The sequence below is a fragment of the Phalacrocorax carbo genome, chromosome 5 (assembly GCF_963921805.1).
Source record: "Phalacrocorax carbo chromosome 5, bPhaCar2.1, whole genome shotgun sequence".
Taxonomy (NCBI): Eukaryota; Metazoa; Chordata; class Aves; order Suliformes; family Phalacrocoracidae; genus Phalacrocorax; species Phalacrocorax carbo.
In genome coordinates, this window is record NC_087517.1 from 49,615,741 (window position 1) to 49,642,774 (window position 27,034).

The window sequence follows — 27,034 nt, forward strand, 5'->3', positions numbered from 1 at the left end:
CAGCTTACTTAAAAACAAAGATACCTGAAATACTTTCTGAAAAAACAGGACTGTTGCAGGTTGCAACATCAGCCCTGGCTGCTGGTCCAACCCACTGCAAGAATCAAATCCATCTTTTATTCAGGCGTACAGGGGAAGCTGACTGGAAAGTTAAATTATACCAATGACAGCCAGGGAGTTGTTTACATTCCTCCATCTACAACAACTCTTAATGCTGAAACTCTTCCTCCACCAGTCTCATCTCACTGCTTATTCTGCTGATAAGATAGGGTAAAAGAAATGTAGTTATGGCAGACATCCACCTAGCGATAAGATTTCCAAGCTGAATCTTATCTTTTCTTCAACAGGAAGAAGTCTGAGCACTCATCTTGAATAGCCTATTGATAGGGAGGAAAATAAAAGAAAGAGTCTTGTATTGACAGATAAACACCATGAAGGTGGGAGGAGTACTACTAATAAGTTTTAGTTTATTCAAAGATCTTTCCTTGGGATTCAGTACAAATTTGCCTTTATTTCACAAGCTGTTGAGACAATTACATTCTGTCTGCAAAACACAACAGAACTTGAAATTTTAAAATCAGTCACCCAGAAATCCAGGCTTTAAATGGTCATGTGAGATGAAACGAAACTGCTACATACAGATCTGTATATAACTACTTTCTGCTATTATGCCCAGGTTTTAGCTACTTGTTCTCTCAAACACAGCCCTCTTTGTCTAACATTTTCCTTGGCAACTGGATACTGCCAACAGCATCAGCCAGTATAAATCATAAGCTTGTGTAAACCGGTAGGGACCAATGGCAGAACTGGACAGTAAATCTTGTACAAAGTGGACTGTATCATTCAATTAGATGATAGGAAGGGCAAGAAAAGGAATAAAGAACAACAAGGCTTGAACTGAAGTATTTGGGGTTTTGAGGTGTGGCTGCAAAACCGTAAGAAATCCCGTAAGTTTGGCTCAGGTACATGGATTTGAGAAGAGCTGGTAAAGAAACAATTGTCCAGCCAATACCTAGCAAGCTGCAGGTCCATAACAAAAGTAAATTCAACATGCACAATTAATCAAATTTAAAGGAATAACCTACAACAAAAGTGATGAACAGAAATTCCATTTAACAGTAAGCACTTTGTTAGAAAAATAAACCAAAAAAATCCCCCAATTAGAAGGGGCTAGGTTTACATTTCCTCACACAATACTCTATGGCAATAAAAACCTACCCAGCACAATTAAGTTTAAGTTTCCCAGTCACAGAATCTGAACGTTCATTTTTAAAGATCAGAAGTTTTTAATTGCGCTGAAACTTGTTTCTGCAAGGACTTTTTTTTTGCACTGTGCAGATGCAAGAGGTCACATAAGACTGCTGTTAACCACATTTTCTTGCTTAAAAACATGTACTGAATTACCTGTACTTAGGCACCTTCAGAGATGACAGTTGGTTGTGCAAACTCTGGGATGTTCAGCCTTACGAGCTAGGCAGATTCTTTTAGGTCTTATACCTGATGTAAGAAAAATCCTACAGTTGATTTGGCTGGAGAAAGCAACTGAATTCACTATTAGTTTATTTCCCCGCATACAAGCGCTCCTTCAAGCTGTTCTGTGGTGCTGTACAATGATGACTTAAAGGGTGCTCCAATGAGAAGTAACCACTAGGAGTGGCAGCAGTTAACTGTGAGGCTGTAAATGTCAGTGTTAATTCTTTGGGAAAAAAAAAAATCTGTAGTGTCAGTTGCTCTAGGAGCATTTCACTATGGCAGTGGTTAAAGTATACCATAACTTATAGGCATAAAAAGCACTTAAATCCTTTGGAGTTGGTAGCTGATACTGGACACATTACCCCCTCTACATCCCAGCATACAAAAAACAATGCCCAAATATGCAGCAATACAAAAACGTGGAAGGGGAGGAGAAGAGGGGTAACTACAAAGCAGAATTCCAATCTTTTCCCTCAGCAGGATGCTAAGGGGGTATCACCTTGCCTCTTCTCCAATGAGTAGTCACTCAGCCCTTAAAATAGTATTTAGTATTTTTGCAGTCTTCCGTCCCACCACACAGATCACACACAGAATCAACCTCTGCAAATGAATGCAGTTTAAGCATTGCAGAAAAAAAGCGCCTATAAACAGAAATTGTTAACTGGTAGGCAGAAGAAGTGTTCCACCCGGGGGGGTGGGGGCAGGACATGGGACAGGACCAAACCACAAAACCAAAACCAACCACTGCACCTCCAGAGACCTTAGAGCCCAAATACATAAGACGACAATAATACGCAATGTTATTATCGGTCAGTAGCAGAAGCACTACATCAAATCAACCACAGCTTTTTGTACATAGCTGTGATTAGCTAAAGGTGCACCTCCTCAACAGCTTAAGCTGATCTAAATCAGAGGTAATAGCCCCACCTTTCCCCAACCCCAGCTATAAATTCCTGGATTTCCTCTTACTATCCAGTTGCATAAACTCCACCACAGGTGGGCATCAAGCTTTAAAAAAAGTTACCCTAAAAGCCTTTAGTTCTCAGCACTGTCTGAATCAACCCACAATCAAGTTTCAAGAACATCTGCCATCACTGAAGAGAGGGAGAAGAACACACATGCCCTGGAAGAAGGGACAGCCCAAACTGGAAATCCACTCTTAGGTTAAGAGCAAGATGAGGACTGCAGCCTTTTCTGAGGCTAAACCAGATAACCTAAAACCAAAACACCCCTGCCATTTTCAACTCCAACAGACACCACTTAATCTAATAAAGTTGCTTGTCCTTAATAACTATGCCACAATTCCTTCTTTAAGCAGCGAAGGAAAGTTTTCAAGAGCAATAACTGTCTTGGCAGCTGCATATCAAAGTCTTCGCCAGCAAGGAAAGCTGCATGTCAGAACCAGACATGCCATGCTATGTCCCAGCAGGCAAATAGGTGGTAAAGGCTGGTATCCCACACTGACATCTTACTGGTAAATGACCATTTGACAGGTGTGCCAGAGCCAGAACATGCAGGGTTCTGAAAGCAAACTGACTATGTGAGCATGGTGGAGAAAGCAAACAAAGTGAAGTTATGATAACAATATCCTCCTGATGATACCAGGAGAGTATTTATGCATTTAGGATCTGACTGCACATCAGTACAGCACATCAGGAGGGGAAGTAAGCTGCGCTATTGGTAACAAGGAAAGAACTCAGGCTGTGCAACTACATGAAAAGGCCACATCTTGGAAAGAGCCTGCAAGACACAGCTGGGATGTGAGGCTCCGCAGAGGGGCCAAGTCCAAGAAAGGCCAGGACGCAGGCCAGAGTAACAAAACAAAACATCAACAACATCCTTAACAAGAAAGGAAAAAAACCTCATAACCTCTCACTCAACACTGATCTAATTTCCAAGTATGAGGAGATTGATGACAGATAACCACAATTTTAATCTAGACAGAGACAGATCTGCAGAATTCCCTACCCTGGGAAGGCAACTCAGCTCCTGCTTTGAAGTCTTGCCCTAAGAACAGAAAACAAGGAGACCAGAAGTCTCTTTCGAGGCTCCTAAAAAAATCTGGAAGAGGAACAAGGATGTTTTTCCAGACAACATATTGAAGCAACAGTTAAAATTAGGAGAAGAATTAGCAGAAGACAATAAACAGTTTAAGAAGAGAGTGACTATACTAGGTTCTAGTGACAGCACAAGGCCAGTGAAGATGGGGTACTGTTCCTAAATGGAAGCATCACCTGGATATAGATGATAACCTCTTCAAATATTAATGCAAGTCCAACAAAGAAAAAAGACTGAAAAGAGGGCATACATGAAGACTATGTGAGCTAGGTGACAAAACATGGTGCAAAATGAACATAGAACATCCCTGAATCTTTAAAGGGAAAGGCAACTCATTCCTCTCCAGCTGCAGCAAGAATGCAGAAAAGGATATATACACGTTTAGAAAAAACAATTTCAACATAAGCCAGACTAGAGCCTTGATTTCAGAGGATGATCAGGGTGGATAAAAATTGGCTGATTATAACCAAACCCATCTTGAAAACATGACAAGCCATGGCATAGCCACAATGACACCCTTTAGACCATCCAGGACCTCATACCACTCATAATATTTTGGAGATCACTGCTAATATACTGGTCTAATCCAACAGCGAGACATTACAGGACACAAGTCCCTTCATATGTCAAGCCCTAGGTCTGTTTGAAGAGATTTTGCCATTATTTTATCTTGAGAGGTTTATTTTATAAAAGACTGTGTGCATTTGCCCTTTTCCCGTAGTTCTGGTCACATGTCTTCCACTAGGCAAGCCTCAAAAAGAGAGTTAAGTGGGGGCAGAAGATGGGTCTCAGGAATGAGAGACGTATACAACAATCGGTTATTTACTTGAAGTTGGGAATTTTCCATAATCACTACCAGAGACCTAGATAATCATCACTTCAAGCGAAAAATAACAGCTTTTATAACCACCTACCTAAAGCGTGATTTTTTCCCATTCAAACTGAACTCTGATGTGCTTTATACAGTAATAAAAATTTATACAGAGTGACTCAGTATTTGATGCACAGATTAGATTTCTGCTGCTTTCTGTAAGCAAATCAATAACAAAAATAAATGGTATTTGCATTTTGTCAATGGGAAACATGCTGTTAGAAAGATACATGGCAGGGATTATATTGGAAGTGAGAGGCTTTCTTTTCACAGGAGTTTAGTTTCACCTTATCTATTTCAATTATTCATTGTAGCAGAAGCCCTAGCCGAGAGCAATAATGTTTTTCCATTGTAGAGAAACATGTACAGTGCAGATGGGACGTTAATGCGGCTGCGTAGTGTGGCTGTGCAATCTTTCTGCAGGGGACTGGTCACCAATTCTTTCCAGCAAATACTGCCACAGCAAGACACCATCCATACGCACCATATATTACAAACCGCTTTCGAGCTAGCTGTAAAATCGGGGTTGTTTGCAATATAGACAATCTTGGATTTTGGCTCTTTCAGCAGTTGCTTTGTGTAACAACACAGGGAAGACTGAAGAATACTGTAATGAAGACAGAAAAATTTAGCAAAAAGCAGAAAAACTTCTGATGCATGCATGAGAAAAATGAACGTTTGCTCAGGAGCAGTGGAGGCAACCGTGGTCAATGTCTGTGGAAAGGGCCATACAAGAAAGAGTCCACGATTTAGCCTACGTGGTGTACCAGCTTCCTTCCTTTTCCCATTTTTTGCTGTTTCTTTTGATTCCTGCCAATTCTGTTTCCTTCACTTCCTAAAGTCCTCTGAACACTTTTCAACACAGAAGTAGCACCTGCTTTTTAGAAATTTCTCCTGGCCTCGAAAGAAAACAAAAAATTATGCCACCCTACTCAGTGCCCATTAGACAAAAAGACTCAAAGATAAGCTTCCCAGTACACTCTAGTTATGAAAGAATAAGCATTTATATACGTTAGCCCCTAATCCAAGTGTTTTGGGTGTCTCACTTGAGCCACTTGCAGTTTCCAAACCTGGATGCGTTTTACTCAGATGGGTTAATCCCTAGACAAACTCTGAGTTAACAAAAATTAATAAGCTTCTGGTTAATTACAAAGCCATTCTTGCCTCTTAAGCCTTCATTCAACATTTTTTGCATTAGGCATTCTTCCACTGAGCCAAATCAAAACTCAGGGGATCTCTAAAACCTTGCTATAACCCCATGCATCATTTTGCTGGTTAAACAAATTCCTGAAGCACCACACTCCTGGCATCCATCACATTTATGTATGCTTAAAGTGTACTTTCTGAAGAAGCCAGGGCAAAGACACATCCAGACAGAGCACGCCAAACTGGCAAATGCTAGGAGGGCTGCAGAGCAAACCAATGAGCTGGGGAATCACCTACAGAGTTACACAGATGGGGACTAGAAGGAACAGAGAGGGTCTCAGAAATGTCATTAAAATTTTCAACAGAAACAAGTAGTCCATAATATCTCAGTAACCCAGAGAACTCAAGATGCCCAGGCAAAAGACATGGCTTCTACGTATTCAATAATAATGTTTTTACTCTCAAAGTGCATATCTATTTGGTTCCAAGGCAGAACACATTTGTTCTCACAAAAAAGCCAAACTGAAAATTAGGATGCACTAAGTTCATAGATGTGCCAGTCTGTTTCAAGGTTCTAGGGAAGCAAGCATTACCACCTGCAGTAGCACCTGAGACTGGCCATAACAGACATCCTCAAGAGCCTTGACAAATACACTAATGAAACAGCAGTTTCAGCATGTTGCCATTAAGGGTTAATTTTGAATTTCATTGGCCTAGTTGGCCATTCCCATAAATACCAACCCAGCAGATATAATTGCAAAGCAGGTGTATTTGGCTCCAGTCACTCTGCCAATTTAGCAGCAACTGAAGTCTGAAAATTGCAGGGTGTAAATTTAGCATAGCGGGTCTTGCACATCGTGCTTTTTTACTGGGAGAGACTGTATTTGATTAATCAGAATTAAAAGAAAGATATCACACTTTATGAAAGCTTGCCTATTTTTTCCCTCCAATCTCTGGAAAGAGAGATAAGAAAAATCGGACTGTATTGACTGGATAATGACAAAGGCAGTACAGCTCAAAACCACACGTTTCCGAGTTTCAACAGTCATTTCTTTCAGGTCGATGAGCAAAGAATTGCTAGTGCCAAGCAATGCCAAGACTTCTGCCAAGCAGCTATCAAATCTGGGTAAGATAAGGCAAGCAGGAAGAGACATCTTTGGAATACATGGACAACCTGAACATATTCTCTCTGTAACAGCCATGTTCAAATTTCTTTGACAAGAAATCAACAGCTGGCTAGCTCTAACTGTGGCTCTCCACTACCACTCACATACACAATTGCACCTTCTTTTCTGTCCTTCCTACACACTACAAGAAGTTCAGAAGGCAATGAAAACTGTACATAATAGATATTTTAAAGGACGCTCTAGTAAGTATATATAGTGCTACACTGGCCATCAAAATAGACCACTAGTGTAACATATACAGGCACTAGCCAAGGTTTTTCCTGCTCTGCTCAACACAAGCGTGCAACAGCAGCAAAGCAGTCTCCAGCCTTTGCATTTCCATGAGTCAATCATGTCTGTGCATCACTGCTGTTAGGACGACTAATTCTTACTTGCAGCCCATACTTGCTGCTACTTATTTGGGTTTAGATTTTCTAACGAAGTACCTAAGCAGACTTGCTCCAGGCTTACTAAGATTTTTAGTGTCTCAGCACCAGAGCCACTGCCACACTTCCTCTCACTTCAAACACACAGGCCTGTATTTAAGAGAATGGGAATCTTGCTGAACATTCAAAACTCATTTTTCTCCTGTGGAAATCTGAATTGAACACACTTGGGAACAATAAAGATCCTTAAAAAGGCACCTGAGATTCTTCATAGACTTATTTCTTTAATTTTGATTCCCAGCTACTGCAATAATTTCAACTTTTCTTGAAAGACAAGCTGACACATTCTGTTCAGGTAGTCTTGTGTCAAATTGTTGCAGAGTCACAGCTCCCACCTTCACAGACGGAAAGCCCGGTAAACTGCAATCATCCATACGCTGAGGTTTTCTCTCTTCTCTGAGCCCAGTTCATTAGGATCAGAGAAATGGGCCTCACAGGAGAGGTGCAAAGCTCTGTCAGGTAACAGACCCTGCTATAACTTTGGAAAACCGAGTTAAACACTTCAGAAAAAGATCACATACTTCAGACAATATGCAAAGCAAATGGAAAAGAGAAATTAAAAAAGCAGACTTTCCTCCTACAAAAGAAGAGGGGGCTTTCATTTAACAATTCTCTTCCCTAAATTTTCCCTTCTTTTCTACTTTCCAATGAAGATCAGTACTTTAGCATAAAAATCACTCTTACAAAGGCAAAAATATTTGGCCAAGATTATGAATCCTCTGCTTAGATCATACAGACCATAAATTTGGGACCTTTTTAAAACTTGTTTTTATTACAAACAAATGTTGCTATCCTTCAATTTGCTTCCTAAAAAAGGCTCCTTCCTTTTTACAAACACTAATGCTTAGTGACACCCTGTCACAGCAATTTAACAGGACACCTCAACCGTCCTGTTTGCAGGAGACATTACACATTAGCAGAAGACAATAAGCCATACTGTCTAGGACGCAGGATAAGCACCATCATGAGAGACAGGTAATGTCACTGGATAACCTGTGACCTCATACATTACACAATACAACATGCTGTTCTGTTTTAAGAGACCCCCATGCAAGTGCCACCCAGACAGGCCTTCCTTTGCCAGTACGTAAGGGGATAAGTAAGTTCCTTGCGTTCAGGAACTAGAAAAACTGAGTTTTGTGAAAGATATCAACAACTCAGCCATGTTCTCCACTTCAAGTCTGGAAGAAAGCCTGCCTGCATCTCACACTGCTTCATGTGGAACGAGACTCCTCTGACCCTGGCAACTAGCACAGAGGAAAGACGATAGCCAACAGTCAGGAGTGGCTTACCTCAGCAATACTTCATTAATAATTTAACCGGTAACGGCCATGTAACTGGAGCGGTTGCAGGAGACATGAACTATGTCGTTGTCCATTATATTGAAAGCACTTCAACTGTCTTTGCTTTCTACTTAAGCAACAGGGCTTCTCTTTTGTTCAAGGCTTAGTCCCTTTTAACAAGGAAAAAGGCATGAAGCTCAATTATTAATACAATTCACTTTACTTAAATTTACGCACTCAAAAAAGACTGAATGTTATTACTGTAGGTCTTTCCCATTATCCTAACCTCCCACACAATTTTCACATATTCAAACATTATATAGTCCATAACATAGAAGGGAAAGATTTATGTACTTGTTGCTTTACTCACTGCAAGTTATGTATATGGATATTTCTGATTCAGGAAGTTAACACAAAAATATTACTTTTGACCATTTACACTGACACATATTACGTGAACTAGCTGAAAGTATAAAGGGAAAACTAAGATACAGAAGATAATGCAATGCTAAAGCTTGTCCAGGACTTGAGCACCAAACAACTTCATTCTTGGTAAACACAACACTGGCTCTAAGTGTCCTAACACCATATTCATGTGTTTCATTCACAAAGCAGATGATACAGCTCAGCTAGCAGCACTTAAGTTATCCACTCTCTTTTCGCACTATGGTTGTATATTCTCCAGATTTCCAAAGAAATAAATTTAACAGGAATACTTTAAGTATTGACTGCATTATGGCTGATGACTGCACAGACTTAACTGAACTTACACGTAATCCTCACCAAATAACAGTAGTTCATTCCATGTGTGAACTCAAAGGACATGTGAGCATGTCTATGATACAATATCCCAAACACAGATATCCTTAAGCTAACAGTGAAAGTTCTTGCTTCCTTTCCATTTACACAGCCACTAAGGTTATAGAGGAGATGCTGATCATATGAAAAACATGCCATATGCTGACTCCGAAGAGAAGGAGGGGGCAACACAAGAGGAACAAGTGGCAAAGGCAACACAAGTCCTCTCCACTAGCTGAAGCTGTGAAGATACAATCAGAAATCCAATGCAAAAGTAGTGAGCTCTCTAGGGAAAATAAATTAATTTCCTCTAAAAATCTACTGCCAATGGAACAGAGTATCCTTCAGCAGTCACAAAAGTTCATCCCAAAGGCAGGAATACTTTTTCAGAGACTGCTACCAGCAAGGTAACTTTGCAGCTTCATCACTGTCATCATTTGAGTGCCCATTAAGAGCTTCTTGGTGTATTTCAGATAACCCTGTAAACAACACATTTCAGGAAGGGCCAGATGATACCAACACAATAGACTTGGGTACCTGGATGGCATTTCTCATCAGGCTCAGACACAGCAGATTGTCATGTCATTCACAGCGACTGCCACAGACTGGTGACACCACAACTTTTCCAGTATGTCAACATACCTTCTGTGTTTCAGAAACACCTTGTCAGCAAGAAGCACATGCCAACAAATGCTTTGTGATAGTGTTTGATCATGTTAGAACAAAAAATTTTGTACAGCAAGATGAAAGCCACAGTAAAACTTTAACTGTATAGACAGAATAAGCTTCCTTCCCTCCATATATCCCCCAACCAGAGCACAAAATTCAGTGTACTACTGGAAACCAAAATCCAATTACTCATTCGCTATAGACCAGCCCAAGACTCGATTCCTCCTTGTGTTGCACCAGTTTTACACTGGAGTTGCTCCTGTGAAGCTGTTAGAATCTCACTGCTGAAAAGGAGGAGCACAGAATCAAGCATTTTGTTTGTAGAAAGTGACGGTTTAAGCCATTGTACTCAAACCTTAAAATCACCTTTTTCCCATTCTCAATTTGCTGCCTAGAGAAGTCTACAGTAAGTTTTCCCATAAGAGATTAAAGAACAGATTCAGGAACGTACTGTGCAGGTACATTACCGCTGAAGATCTCCTAGCCATCAAAACTTCCACGTAGGAGTTAATAAAACTGGGAAACTATTCAAAGTAACAGCATCTTTTATAACCAGTTATTTTCTTCCTCTTCCTCCGAAGAGAGGTAAGAGTGACACTGAACAGAACAAGGTACAGATGGCTGAAAAGATTAACTTCTTTCAGTATTGTTTTTGTAAACCAACACTTTTTAAAGGAAGTTTGCTAACTGGATATTGAAACAAGAATGAAGCAGAATTTAGAGAATCCCACAAAGCAACTTACTGACAGTGACGTTCTTTCTAGGCCTGTCATTTCAATGAAGTTTAAAGACATCAGAACACCTCAGAACAAAAAGACTTATTTCTGAGAATAGGGTTGTCAATTCATTTTGATATCTATAGCAATTTAAAACAGAGTCAATGCACTGAAACATATCCATGTAAGTTCATTGAAAGCGGAAAATAATCCAGACACACAGCCTCAGAAATTTATAAAAATAGTAACACAATAATTCTTGATATGTGTTTAAGATAGAACTGACTCCAGTTGGAAACTATGTATGTTTATATTTAAAAAAAAAATACAAAAAAAATACAACACATCCCCTTCTAATGCCTCCTCGGCAAACCAGACTCAGATGAAGGACAAGCTCCAGACTGTGTGCTGTTTATTAGGATGTAGCACAGCCTTTGAGAATGTTTTGCACTGCCAAACCTTGTGGGGGTGTTAAAATGGTTCAGATTCTGCAAGGTAAAGACAATGTCCCAAACTATAAAAAAAGTGATCAGAAGATACTATGATTGAAGTCCTGTTATAGTAACTTACCTTTGGACCTTCATCCAACAAAGTGGGTAGATGCTGCTTATAGTTTATCCCCTAGACATACTGTATAGATAAACCAACAGTCCTTCCCCATCCCTCATTTCTAGGTACCTAAGACTGTGATACTGCTCTGCTTCCTCATTTGTATTTTAGTTCATCCTATGCTAATAAAAACAAGCACCATATATTTTCCAGGACATCTATTTTAAAGTTTCCCTCTCTAGTGTCCAAACTGCTGCCAGAAAAGGAGTCTGCCATACTCCACCTCAGGACACTGGAAGGACTCACCCTTTTGCAGTCTGGAAACACTGGAAGGAGAACCTGCATAATTACAAACACTCACCTCTGATGATATGATTTAAAGTACATTCCTCACATAAAGAAAGCAAAATATAACTACAACTGTCATCCACTCCAAAACTATGTATTCCCATTATGATGGAAAACCATCAGAAATAGCTCACACTTGATTCAAAGTAAGGATATAAAAGGGACAACTGAGACAGCCTTCTCAGCCAAGCTTATAGACAACAGCATCAAACAAAAGTAGCAGACCCTTAAGCACTTTGAGCACCAGCAGGAAGAAAAGACAGCAGTCCAGCAGAAGCCTCTCTCTCTGAACAAGTAAGGGAAACATAAGTGACACGCAGTGCCAGTGCATCATACATGCAGGGCTCAGCCCTCCAACTCAAGCCTGTCTGCGGTTCAGCCTTCCCTGGACATGCTGCTGATGCCAAAAGAAATCCACGACCCCATCTGATGCTGCTTGCCCCATTCTTTTTGTAAGCTGCTCCAGTTTTATTGTGGCCATAGGGCAAAGCATCCACAAAAGAGGAGTGAAAAGGCATGTGGACAACTCCCCCATGAAACATTGAAGAAAGCAGTGAAGTGGAACTGACAGGGGAAACATACTATTTCCTAGTGTCCTACTTACCAAATCAATCGGAGATCAGCTCCAGCAGTTAAGTGATAATGAATTATTGATAACATTCACTTTGGGGAACTGAGCACTTACCAGCATTTATGAAACTAAGGATACTGAGGTGGGTAAGTGGTATCTCCATTTTAAGTAAGGCACAAGGCAGACAGCAAACAATTTGCCTGAAGTTATGCACTGCAAAGGTTCACTGTTATCTCTAAGATGTTATCTTAGTTCTATTTGTACATGATCACACATCACCTTGATTTGTGTCCCACTCTACCGTGTGTAAAAATAATCCCACTTCAGAGAGGCACAATGAGAGGTTCATGTACAAAATTCAATCATTTCAGTAACCACACCTTACCACCTTTTCCGGGGGGGAGGGGGGGGGGGGGGAGGGAGGTGGTGGTGTGGGTGTGGAGGTGGGGGGCGTGGGGGTTGAAGAAAGAAGGCTGTGCTCAAAGTAAAGGGCAGCAAAATGGGTGACAGGGTAAGACCACTCTGAAATGTGATCTACAACATATGTTCAGTGGCGGAACTTCCCCTGAGAAAGTAAAGAAGGTCTTGAAGCCTTACTATTTCAAGATACTTTAAGTCTGTGCATAACATGTCTTCGAGTCAGCCAAGTTATTTGCCAATGCAAATAAATTCAACTAGAAGCTCAGTAGAAAGCCAAGGAATTCAGTCTTGGATTTACAACACTTTTGCCAGCCACTCAGAGCTGTCAGTAACACCACACAAGCACATCTCCTATCACTAATGCATAAAAGTGATATAGAAAAGAGGACTCAGACTAATCCTACCATACTTCACACCTGAGCTTTCCACTGATGCCATTATCTATTTGTACTATGAAGAACTAAATAGAAACAGAAGGACATGTGCTTTCACTGCACATTGCGTTATCTACCCAACCCCTTCCCAATTCTTCATCAAGCTTACCAACCGGACAGCCCTACATACTGTCCCCATGCACTTAAACGTAAGTCGCTCACACACCTAGAGCTTTCACCCTCAACAGCAGTTGCCAGAGTTGAGGCAGACAGATTCAGCTTTACAAACTGGCAGCCATATGTCATCCAACTGGTGTTAAACACCACGATGTCGCATTAAACAACACAATGGTTTAATGCTAGTGTGCCAGCTCCTAGTCTGCTCCCCGACAGGAATGTTGGCAACGTAAGCTTCAGGAGGAGGAAGATTAATATCAGTACTTGCAACATAGTCCAGCCTTGCAGATAGGGTCCCTTTCAGGAAAGGGCAGCTTTCTGGGTGGAATTTGAGAAGACCGGAGACAGTGTTCAGCCCTGCCACAGATGTCTTATAGGATCATATTACTCTGCTTTCCTCAGCTTCAATTTTCCTTATCTGTTAATGATTATTAATGCTCTCTTATCCCATGGGAATGCTGCAAGCATCCATAATTTATGTTTCTGTGCTGCTCAGATGCTGAGGAGATGGGTACCTGAAGATATATACTGATCAGTAGTTTTCCAAATATATAAGCTTTCTTAAGAAGCATCATAAAAAATGCAAATTATTAATATTAAAGCCCACAGGTGTATCTTGAATAATCTATTCCACAGTAGTAAACAGGCAAAGTCATAACCAAAAATCTTTGAGCAGGTACTCAGCTAATACCCATTCCAGGGATTCTGATCAAAATATAGGTAGGCCAACCCTGCAACAGATGAAACTCCAGCTTCCCAAACTCCTGTCTGCTCAGCTACCAACCACACTCAGTCCACACAGTGACTCTACAGAGTTAAGTGATTGCCTGGACCTAGAAAATTCAAGTAATTTTATATTCAGACATTAACTGCCCTCTTATTGACACTCATGGGGGCTCAATAAGAACCCCTGGTACAGTGTCAATTTTTGTTTTCCTCTTGCACACATACATACCCACCCCCTACTTTTCTTTAATGCTGGGACATGATTTGTGGGAGGAGAAGGGAACAACTTGGGAAGTTTGTTTAAAAACAGATTATGAATCTGTACATTTCAAGGTATCCAGAATGACTTTGCCCTGGAAACATGCAATGACTAGCTCCTGGCACAGCTGCTTACACCTAGGGTTTAATTTTGACAGTTGAGCTCACTCAAACTGTTCTCTAACTAAAATATTTACTACAGCATTTCAACAACACATTTTTTCCAAATCAAGAGGCCAACACAGTCCTTCCAAACTGAAGTAAACACTGGAATGTTTACTAAATCTATGCCAAGTTAGTTTTCTTATAGCGTTGCGCAAAATAGCTTGGAAGGCTCATGTCTGCAAACACCCAACTCATCCCACCTTCAAGGACCAGACTGGCAAAGGTGGAAAGAGTACCCCATTTCTCAAAAGTTACTGCCCCTTTGAGATATCCCATATCAGACATGTTTCCTGTCCAAAACAGATAGACTTCTAAAATACTTGGTGGCTAAGTCATGTGGGTTTAATTTAAACAGGATCTGACGGGCCTACAGAGGTCTCTTTGATATAGACCCAAAGTAAGTTACATTGATTGCTTCTTAAATGGAAAAATCCATTCAGAAAACTAGGCTCCCTCATTTTGCAACTGTTGATGAGCAAACACATGAAGCAGCACCAACACTGCAGGGAAAAATGAGCTAAACTGTGCTTTACAGGCTGAACACAGTTCCCCATGAGACTACTTACAAGGAACAGTGACAGTCAGCAGGCCAGCAACTCTGGATTCAACCGCAGTTAGGACAAGAATATCCTGCCAGTTATCAGAATACTTTTTGTATTTTCAGATTTCGTTTGACTCAGATAATTAGCCATTAAGCTCCAATAAGGTGGACATTTATCTAAAGATAACACAAGGAAAGTGGAAAATAAGCAGCCTGAGGCTACCCTGAAGACTTAACCAAATAGCAAGGCAGAGCTCCGTTAAAGTAAGTAATCAGAGAACCTATAGAGTCCATTGGCAGATTTTCAAGCATCCCATTAGAAATTTTAAGGATACCCAATCTGATTAGACACCAAAGTCTAAGTCATGTAGAAGTCATTAATAACTAGAGAGACTTTAACTTCGAACGCTTGAAAGTTATCAAAGCTGCTACAGGAAGAGACACTGAGCATTTTCCACTGTAACTCCAATGCATAGTTTTGCACAAGATTGGCAAAAGCTTTCTATGTTATATTAAAAAGTGAGACTGAGGAAGAGATACATCAACAAAGTCCGCCCAAAAGTTGCAGGTACTTGACAACATTGGTTTGCACAGCTGTAACTAAGAGGCAAACACTTTTAGATGTTACCTCCAAAGAGCCTACGTCCAGGAACTCTGAATCAGTTCTCCATGAAATGTCAACTAATATTTCAATTGTTGAAAAGGACAGGTATTTCAAAAGAAGATCACTTGAAGTTACAGTACAAATAGGAAATTATGCTGTAAGATGTTTTGTTTCTACATTTTCATGAAAACTGGAACGAGGAAGGAAAATGACTACTGTGCTTTTACCCTTAATGGACATATAATTCAAGTATGAAATAAGGTCACTAAAACTATTTTGGACTTTTTTGGAAGAGAAAGATTGCAATGAAAAATGTTTCAAGAAAGTGTGATGCTGTCACCAATCCTTATAGGGGAAAAAAACCCAAACCAGCTGACAACACTCTACCTCCAACTTGCAATCTAGAAGCTACCATTCCACATGGTAGGGTATAACTGGTTCTGCCAATTTGTATTGTTTATAAATATTCTTATGAACTCTATTAATGTTCTTTTTGTCTTCCAGGTACTACGTTAATGCTCTAGGTTAGATCACTTTGGTCAGAAGTACACTCCTGATTTGTTTATAGCACATTGTGGCTCCTTTTTCAGAGAAGCAAAAAAAGTGGTTCCTGAAACTTACATACTGCTTGCAGATCTAGGAGGAAGCCCTCCATCTGACTGTAAAGGGATAAATGCTTGTGGTTTGTTTTAGAGCTCATAGGCCAAAATATTACAGGGCTTCACTTTTTTCTTACCTTCACACTTGCTGATATTCAAAGCCAGTATATTCACAAGATTGAAAATTCCTAACAAGTGGAGGTAGATCTTACCTTTTAAGAAAGGGCTAGCAAACAAAAGTTTCTTAGAGAATGTAAATCAGATTTCCAGCAGGACTTGATTTAATAAAGGGCAAGTTTAACATGCAGATCCTTGGTTACATGGTAAAATGAAAAACCTGTTCATTTGAAAGTTCACAATGCTTTTGATTTTATTTTTTTTTTTTTACAGTTCTACCTGTAACTCCAGACACGTTTTTATTTCACTCACAATCAGGTATTTGAAATTCAGCCAGCACTTTATTAAGAAATCTGACTAACATCAGCCACATGGGTTTTTTTTTTGTCCTTCTCCACCTTCTTTCCACCTTTCAAAAGCTTGTCTTAAAAGAAAAAAAAAGCCTTTTTTGAGTTTGAATAGACAGCAATCACCACAAACACACTGTTGTTGTTAGCCAATTTTGAATTATGCCTAATTAGTTTAATGACTTAATCTTTTAAAACTGATGGAGCAGTAAGTACAGTTCTTCCAGACTCCAGGATTTCACAAGTGCAGTTTGTGTTCTGCCAGCCTGAGCTGATCTTGATCTCAGCATCTGTGTCTTTCCAGTTACCTGAACAAGCAAAGCAGTAGACTGTTTTACATGACGCTAAGTCCTTGATAAGACATGTTTCTTACTGTTATTCAGATCATGGAAGATTTAGTCCCCCATCCTCAAGATCACCCATCCAAGACCAGCATCAGAGCCCCAGACTCTTCTGGCAGACAGCCATTCTCACCAAGATAAAATATATATGTGCTTCAGGTCGGGTTCCAGTTAGACCATATATTCGTTTTAGTAGTGTACAGTTCCACCCAGCTCTTAAGATTGCATAGTTTTGGCCCTAGCCACAAGAGCAACTTGTGGCTTTGACAGGAGACTGGTTAGCAAGTTAGGAGTTATTTTGCCTTTGAAGTTCATTGGCTGCAATGTGTTTCCTGTGAGGGTCATACATGCTGGCTCTATCAATTTATCTATTCATGAAGAACTGATGTGCTTTGTTTGGCAGGTGAAGCAAAGTAGAGCTACTCTGCATATGTAACAACACGAGGAACTGCTCCAGCATATTTTATATCAGTCTAACAGTGCCCACATTCACAAATTCTTTAGCCATTTATAAATGCACACCTTGCATTGTGCATCAAGTAAATATTAACTGTACTTCATAAGTGATCCCTAAGAAACTGAGTAATTTGGTCAAGATGCACAATTCACTTGTAAAACTGTGTCAAGAACGTAGGGAGACCAAGTCTCAAGCAGTCTGCTCTAACCAAACATCACCTTCCCAACTCAGCTACAGCAGAAGTTTCACATAGCCCGAACCTTAGCCTTAACACACAACACAGCTAGGCAATGGACAGGGGGAAAGGCAGGTAGAAAAAGAACAAGTCCAGCAGCATAAGATCATTCTGTGCATCAAAGTTGCCTGTACCAGTGATTTCATACTCCGTTAAATATAAGATCCAAATCAAGAAGGAAGATGAAGTGGACCACAAAGTACAGTACAGGCACTCTCACTACAGAATAGCGATACAAACTGGGACACTAGGCTGCAGCCAAAGAAAGGCAGCAGCAGGGTGCAGAGCACTTGCAATAGACAGAGGCAAGGGAAAGACAATTCCTAGCTGCAGGTTTGGCTACAGAAGCATACAGTCCTACCATGTACGTACAGGTATAAGAAGCATACAAAAGAAAGAAGCTGGCATGTAAGTACAGATTCAAAGGCATTATGAGGAAAATCCATGGATAGAACTATGCACCAATGGGTAAAATTTCAGGTGAGGTCATGAGGCACAAAGAAAAAAATAGGAAAGGGTACTGAGATGCAAGGATGAGGGAGGAAAGACAAATCAGGTACGGAAAGAAGCAAGTAAGACTCTGTCCTCAGTATGCAGCTTCAGAGCACGAGAACAAGGATACGGGCAAAGAAATAAAGCGAAAGAAGTCTGAATTTGACAAGAAAGGGAATCACAATCTGAGAAATAATGGCGATTTTTAGCTGCAGAATTTTAGATAAACTTTTAGAAAGACCGGCAGAAACATTTAACAGCCCTTGACATAACTTATGCTTGCAGCAGAATACCAGTCCCGACACTATGTTTGCAGCTTCCAAACTCAAACACACAAGTGAAGTGTTATCTTCTGTAGCCATGTGTAGGCAATGACCACGTTTCCTGTGAAGCAGCCACTAGTAACTTGTTCAATACAATACTGCACATCAGGTTACCTGTGAAGAGCACCCTGGACAACCAACAGTATTATAAGCTGGCCAACTCTTGCCCTGCCTTACAAAAGTGCAACTTGCCACATACATGGATTTTCATAATTATATCAATTTTTGCGTCTATATCATGTTTCACAGTTTTATAAACCTGAAACTCCTCTGTTCGAAGCATCTTCATGATTTTACTATAACAACAAAAAGAAGAGAAAGGAAAAATCTACTCTCTTGCGTCCAACTCCTACCAGCAAGACCGGACACTTCAAGGCAGAGCTATTTTGAACTGTAGAAGGATATGCCTGTTGTTATTTGTAGCATATAGCTCTTGACTAAAATTAGGGTAGCACTAACAGCATAAAAGATAGATGGAAAGAGAGTTGGGTGTCTAAAAAAACCTGATTGAACAGGTAAAAGGGAAGTGAGTACAGTGAGGAAAGAAATAGATCTTGCCCAAAGTCATTCTGCTGATCAGCAATACAACCTGGAGTAGAACCGGCAGCACTAAGACCCTGAACAGCTTTGTCCAGCAGAGTACAAGTCTTCAGCTGACACAGATATGCCTGGCAACTGTGCTCTGTCCGGAGCTATAAGCATCATCTGGCTTGTTAACAACTGAAGTGATAAATTTGTAGAAAATATATAAAGCAAGAAACGAAGGAATCTGAGTACAGAATGATACTTAGTAGCCAGAAATCACATCTTAATGTTTAATGTGACCACAACCTACTTGCTGCAGTAAAATTACTGCCTTTTATCAAAAACAGATAAATCCTTACAGGGAAGTGTTACTTAAAATTGAACTTTTCATCCAATAAACCCAGCTGTTTTAAAATAGATCGACATAGGCTACCTCATCTGATGTAATTAGTTTCCATCTAAAAATCTTCAATAAAAGAACCCTGAACCAGGAATCTCTCCCATCACATTCCCTTTGAGGCATCTGGAATAATACTCTGTCTAAGCAGATGAAAGGTAACATCCCGACCCCAGAGACTCCTAGCAAGGTGTTGGCACTTGGGAATTTTCCTTCAATTTAAAAGAAAAGAACAAATCAGGATCTCTACTAAAGAAAAAAGAGACCAATACAAAATATAGAACTAAAAACTGAAAAAATTATAATTTTGGCCCCATTGAAACAAACTGTTTCATAGAAAAGCGGCACCCTTCAACCATAATCAACTTACACACTTCCCAACCTTTAATAAATTAAGCCTCACAGGCAGCCTGAGGTATTAAACCAATTTTAAAACTGAAACCTCCTGGCTATGAGGACACAGTAACAGGACCTCCCCAGATCTGCTATGAGTTCATCAGCCCCTAATCCTAAACGATCCACACAGTGGGTTAAAAAGCTCATTCTTACAGTACAGAGATCATTTTAGCTGAGTTTCATGGCCACATCACCTTTCACTAATTACCTCAGCTCCTCGTTCACCATGACATGTCACACACTGACAGAGCAACTTGCACAACCATGTACTCCTGCACAAAAAGCAGCTTTGCTTGATATGTTTTAATTGTGTGCAAGTCCACAGCTGTCCAGGCCATGCAAAGAAGGTGGCTTAAGGATCACAGAAAAAGTTACCACCAGCCACCCCCCTGCAGATGCTTCCATTTTGATTTTGTTCACCTGGGCCTCTTTGATTATCCACCCACACGATCCCCTAGTCCATCAACACATTTCTCACACTATAGGAACTACCTATTATTTCTCTCAAACTTTCAAAGAGGACATATTTATATAACATGCATCTAAATTAGGTATCTGATTCCACAAGCTCCTTTGCAATCAGGATGTGGATATCTGTGTGAGCAGCCAAGAGCAAGCAGAGAGACCAATGGCTCCATTTAGAAACCTTCTCACTGCCTCAACATTTCCCATGTGCAAATTAACACAAAAACATACACCAAAGCCAATTAGCATTACACCATCTTCTCCCTTAAAAGGGCTTTTCTGTCCCGATAACCAACACTGCATGCAACGTAGGCTTGGCTTAAACTGCATTTTAATCTGACAGTTTTACTAGCACAACAGGCTGCATTAAAAAAAAAATCCATTCAATCACATTATCAAGTTACTGCAGTTTAACAAGTTTCTACGTGTCAAGCAAGCATCTGGATACACACTCTGTCGGCAGCAAATGCAAACCTCCATTGATCATAGAAACTCAAAGTTTCATTATCAGAGATACTAATCAAGTTTGGGTTTTATTTTTTTGTTAACTTTGCTTAAGCTACTTATTTTCATCTTTGTTGTTGGGTTTTTTGTTGGTTGTTCTGTGGTTGGTTGGTTTTAGGGTGGGATGGTTTGGTGTTTTTGTTTGGTTTGTTTTTTTTTTTCCCCACACACATAGGTCCCCTTCAAAAATTCTTCAGCAGTCAGTAAATTTACGATAAACCGATTATACTAATGGCTGACTATACAATTACCTCCAGCCACGATCTACTTACATTTCAGGCAAAGGGCAGTCTCTCAATGTTTCACTTTAGAGATGCCTTAATATACATCATTAAAACTGGTTTCACTTGAAATATTACATTGTGCATCTTAGCATATCCTGTTATGAGATCTTGCCAGAGCAGAGGAGTTTTGCTTTAACACTTGAAAAGACAAATACACCCAAACCAAGAACAACTATTGAGACATAAGATCCTTCTGCCTCCTCATCTTCAAAAGCTTTCTGCTGATAAAAAAAAAATGTTTTCAATTTCAAACCCTGAAAATGCCAGTTTAAGTACTTACCACAGAGTACCTTCTACCAACTGTGGGACAACCACAGTTTCAGCCTGCAGCTGGTAGGACAACTGAACACCGACAGCCTGCAAGGCTTCCTACCAATTCATAAAACTCATCATTAGCTTCCACAACAGACTGGAGACAAACAGAGAGCACTGCTATAATCACAGCAGATCTCACACTACAGATTTTTTCAGGCCTGGTCTACAAGTGCATTTCTGCTTACACAGAGAAAGCAACCACAGGACAGGATACATCACAGAAACTATTCTGGTAAGATCTACCTGTTGGAAAAATTTAAAAAAACAAAGTCTGTCCTCAGGTGATAAATTAATTTTCTATCAGGCCTTCTACACTACTGCCCTGAAACAGAGGGATGATTGAACCTCAGCTCATGTCATCATTGCTGCCTAACAAACCATCACCTGTTACAGCCTGCCAGATCTAGTGCAAAGGCAGCAATTTCAATCCTCATCTGGTAGATAATCAGCATACAAATGGCAGTGGGATGCAGGTTACTGTTGTCACAATAAACATAGTATCACCATAGGATATCATAGTATCCTCCAAAGAAGTATGGAACTTGCCAGTCTCCCAGTGTATCAGGCACTGCTGACTAATTGTAACCTTGTAACATTTTATTTCACATTTGTATGAAAAGTGTATTTTTACTACCTATTTTATAGTTAACAACCTCTACTTCCTATCACAACATGTGACTGCAGCATTGCAATTGTGCTTTCACCCTCACAGCCCTTGGCAACTGCAGGGTACTGTTGAGGCAAAGTTACCCCAAGTGGGATGGGATGGCTGGAAGCTCCTGGGCTCTGCAACTCCCCACACCCAAGGAGCAACAGGGACCCACAGAAGTCTAGCCAAGGACACATCCCTTTCCCTGACACTATTCAAAATCCCTGAAGTTTACATGAAACCCACAAAATCATCATATGCTTACTTCAGTCCCTGCATCAAAAATGCACTTGGAGAGTCAAGTCTGACAACAGCCTCAAACACCCAATAACCAGAAATTGATCTGAGAGAACCTGTCTGTGGGTGCTGGCTCCTGCAAGAAACCCCAAACATTCTCCCCAGCGTGGATGTGGAGTTTTGCACTAAGGTTAGTAGTTCCCAGCTGTTCTCATCACAACTGCTGGCAGACTTATGTCTTCAGCAAATATCCAATGCTTGTTGTGTGCCACCTATTTCTCCTATTATTTTGCCAAGTTGGAAGTTTCTTGACTTGCCAATGCTACTGCAAGAATCCTTGTCCGTCTCTAACATGCTGACATGCCACACAAGCCTGCAGCTGGCTTGTGTACTGAGAGAGACGAACACTGGTTATGGAGCACTAGACCCAGTTTAAGAGGTTTTAAGAGGATTGCACCACAGATATGACATAGATGCACTGTATACACAGGATAGACATGAGTCTCCAAGTAGAAAGTGGTTTTCTTGCTCTCTCTACTTACACAGTAGTAGAGCAGAACGGTATTCAGCAGTGCTCTTCCCACACAGTACATAGAGGTTTTCAGCAAAGAAATTCTACTAAAAGCAATACCTCTGAATGTCTGTACAAATGAAGACCCATATAAGAAATACTCAGTATTTCCTTAGTAGCACATAGAAATTTTAAGATATCAGACTTTACACAATGCAGATTAATGTGGTAACATTATTCTTCAAGCAGCTCCTACCCCTGCTTGATTTGGAGGATGTTCTGTTTTTTTCCAAGCTTCTGACATGTAGTTGCAAATTGCAATGAAAGCACACGTGTGGCCCTGCATGCTTACGCTGTCTGTGGAACATGGTCCCAACTCCAACAGTATAAGACCGAAAGACTGAAGACAAGATTCAGAAGCCTCCCCTTGATACAGATCAAGCTGAGTATGTTTTAAGAGATAATATCCACATTATACATTCAGCTTATGCATCAGAAAGGTCCTTATGCTGAACGGTGACATCCTGGGGACCATACTCAGGAATTCCAGCTGCACTGCATTCCAACTCTCCAGCCAGTTGAAGACTGACTTATTTAAGACCTACTTCACAGCTAAAACAGGAAGGTTTGTAGTTGTCAGAAAAAAGTATTCCTCCTTTTCCACTCACCTTGTAACCATACTTTTTAAAAGCTAAATCATTTAGCTAAATATTTGTGACTCCTGCTATCATTTCTCTCCTTAATGGATCGTATACAGGTTGAAATTAAAATTACATAAATCTATGTTCAAAATGTATTCAGTAGACTGAGGTTTTTCTGAATAAAAAGAAGTTTTGTCTTGAAGATACAGCACAGTGGTAATCAGGATTACAAAGAGTTAGTTTTTCTTTTAGGGACTGTTTACACGTTATTGGTTTATTCAGCTATAACGTACTTGCAATTCTCTGAAGCAATCCTTTCCTAAACTCACTGTTACTTTGTGTAGCTCAGCTTGTATAACTTAAGTAATACAAACTGTGGAAGATGATAAACAGACTTCTGTTTTCTAACTGACACACGTACTTTACCCGAGACCATTGTTACAGTCTAGGCTGGTAAATGGAATCCTTGCAGGGCCTAACCCACATCCAGGAACTCCTGGGCTGACACTAAGCCAAAGCAATACGCTGGGAACTGGGTCAGACCATGGCACATGCAGGGCAGTAGGAGGGGATCAGAGCTGAGCATGACCTGTTTATACTGGCAAGAGCACAGAGAGATGAAAGAGACTGGGTGTGCATGTGTGTGCATGCACCCGAGAGCTTGATGAGACTTGAAATGAGGCAGGGACTGGAAAAGGAAAGAAAAGGAATTAGGGAGCTCCTGTGCGTGGAACAGAGGTTAAAGCTTCAGAGCAATAGTCTCCTCCTGATCAGTTATCAGTTGCAGTTACAAACTAAAATTAAACCAGCCTGGTATAAGTTCACACTATATATCATAACAAGATAAAACCTTTCCCATGCAGATAAGGTCTTTCAGGATCAAAAGCACTATTTGATCCAACTAAAATATTAAAAATAAAGATGCAAATAAAATATGCAAATAAAAGATCAAACCTTGCCTTGCAAATCTTCATTGGCACAATCCAAGTCAACAGTTACTTCTGCACACTAACGGAACAACTGTTTAGACAGAGACACTATACAGTGCTTACTTTCTGGTAACTGAAATTGATCCCCAGAGTTTCAATGTTTCCCATCTGTGCTCAAAAGACTTAATAGGAAAAGAAATATTTTCGGGAATTATCAAAACTAAAATTCAAAACAAAGTGAAGGCCAGGCAGAGACAAACTAATTCTCCCTGTGGGAAGCTGGCAAGGGTGCCAAAATATACAGGGGAAGCAACATTTGAAAAGCGAATCCCCAAAGACTCCATACTTCTTTCTTCAAAATAAAAACAGAACACACTAAAAGAAAAGGTTTCAGAAAGCTGACTGAACCTGCCCCAAAGTAAGCCAGAGCCTCTGGCTAAATAACTGCAGGGTAACTGTCATGCAAGAATGGCAGTTTGCAGTCAAAAAGTTGAAATACTGACTTCCGTATGAGAAATAGGTCTTGCCGGTCACTACCCCCAGGCCAAGGTGGAACAAGAACATGGGGTGGGGGTGGCTGGGAGATCTTCATATGTAAAGATCAGTATCTTGTAGCATGGAACCCTCCCTGCTAATCTAATACTGATACTACAAACAAATGTATTGAACACATAGAAAGGTATTTACCTCGCTATGAAAAATTAGGTGAAATTTTGGTAACAATACTGTAGAAAAATGGAAATTAATAAGGCAGAAGGCAATGTAATCTAGATAAACAAACCTGAGCTTTGCCTCAAGCTTTCCAAAAAAATGACCTGCCAAAATAGTTTTGCAAAGACACCCAAACCTACCCAAGACATCGCAGGAATGTCACAGCTGAAGTTTGTGGTGATGTAACTTCAAAACAGTGCAAGTCCCACTACGCTTCTCCTCCTTCCTACCCACCTGCACCAAACTTGAAACAAGCTTTTATCATGGAAGCTGTGAAACTTATCAGTTCTTCATGACAACAGATATTCTTAAAAAAAAAAAAGAAATTGAACTCGATAATCTGAGTTTTACCCACTGTGTGTCATCACTTCATCGCCAGGGCGCGATTTGGAAACAGACACAGCAGCGTACAGCCAGGCTGCTTACACTGTCTGGAAAAGCGCCCGCTAAGATCATGTTGCAGAAATAATTCACACCTGCGGCAAAGCTGCACGAAACATCATCGACTCGCCGATTTTGACAGACATATACTTGGTGGGGGCGGGAAGGTGGGGGGGGGGGGGGGTGAGAGACTTTCTACAAAGATTAATAATAAGTAGGAAATCCCCCTTCCGCACCCCAAGCGGCGCCGGGCCGGACTCGAGGGCTTCACCTGGGCGCGGGGAGGCCGGCCAGGGCCCGCGGCAGCCTCCTCCGCCCCAAGGCCGCGGGGGGGAGCCGGGGGCCCGGCCTGGGCTGCACCAGCGGGCGGCGGCCCCTTCGGCCCGGCGGCGCCCTCGACGCCCTCCTCAGCCGCTGGGCGCCCGACCACCACCAACGCTCTCCGCGGACCCTTCCCGCCCGCCCCGGCCCCACGAACCCCTCCAGGCGCCCCGGCCTGAGGCCGGCCCCGCACGCCGGGACCACCCTGAGGGGACGGAGGGCGGGAGGGGAGGGAGAGGCACGCCCGCCCCCGCCGTGGGCATCCCCGCCCGGGCCGGCCCGCAGCGAGCCGCCGAGGGGAGGCGGAGGCAGGCGGGGAGGCCCCGGCGCCCTCCTCCGCCGAGCGGAGCACGCCCCCTCGCCCCGGGCAGCGCCCCGGGACGCCGCCGCTGCCGCCGCCGCCACCCGCACTCACCCGCCGAGCCCAGCAGCAGCCACAGCACCCACATGGCCCCGGCGCCGGCCGCTGCACAAACTTCGGGGCCGCTCCGCCAGTCCGGTCCCGACGGAGCCTGCGGCCGGGGGTGGCGGGGCGGAGGAAAGGGAGGGCAAGAGGGAGGGCCCGAAGGCGGTGCCCGCCACCGCCCCGCCCCGCCGGCGGCTCACCCCACCGCACCCCCGGCCAGGCAGGCCTGGGGCCGCCGCTGAGGCCGGGCTGTTGCTCATCACGCACCGATAACCGGCGTGGAGGGCTGTGGTGGCATCAGCCTGCCGTGCCACAAAGCCTCTGCGGGACGTGCGGCAGCAGGCGGGAGCCCTTCAGCCATGCCTGGAAGGGTTTGGGGTAGAGCTGTGCCCCTGCAGACGGGCCATACCTTCATGAGGCACAGAAATGCTCACCCTGCCCCCTCTGCAAAGAGGAAGGGGTATGCTGCTTTCAAAAAGCCTCCCTTTCCATCTTCTGATGCATGCACTTCTCATCTACCTTCCCCAACTGGAAGATGAGACATTGTCATTAAGGCAGTCAATCGGAGCTGGCCCGTGGGATTTAATACCCTTGTAAAGCTCTGAAACCCAGCATTTAGGAAATATAAACTGCATTTTCAGTCTAAGGCCCCAATCCCCACTTGGCTTCAGCAGGAGGAAGAGGGGGCCTTGTTTTCAAAGACCTTCGTGTTCAAAAAACATGTAGATGTGGCACTTAGGGACATGGTTTAGGAGGCATGGTGGTGTTGGGTTGGCAGTTGGACTTAGAATCACAGAATCTAAAATCACAAAATGTCCTGAGCTGGAAGGGAACCACAAGGATCATCAAGTCCGACTCCTGTCCCTGCACAAGGACAACCCCAAATTCACACCATGTCTCTGAGGGCATTGTCCAAGTGCTTGTTGAATATCATCAGGCTTGGCACCTTGACTGCCTCCCTGGGGAGCCTGTTCCAGTGCTTTACCACCCTCTGGGTGAAGAACCTTTTCCGAATATCCAGCCTAAACCTCCCCCAGCACATCTTCCTGCCATTCCCTCGGGTCCTGTCACTGGTCACCAGAGAGGAGAGAT

The 27,034-nt window shown here is 41.9% G+C and overlaps 1 protein-coding gene across 2 annotated transcripts in view; it reads right to left on the reverse strand.

Annotated features, from left to right (window-relative positions):
- Positions 1-26,075, reverse strand: part of LDLRAD3 (low density lipoprotein receptor class A domain containing 3) — a 122,282-nt gene extending 96,207 nt beyond the window's left edge. For both annotated transcript variants that reach the window (XM_064452338.1, XM_064452337.1), the window contains exon 1: positions 25,952-26,075. In XM_064452338.1, the coding sequence (XP_064308408.1) occupies positions 25,952-25,985 (34 nt within the window). In that variant the 5' untranslated portion in view covers positions 25,986-26,075. The remainder of the gene's footprint in view (positions 1-25,951) is intronic.
- Between the last annotated feature and the right edge of the window lie 959 nt (positions 26,076-27,034).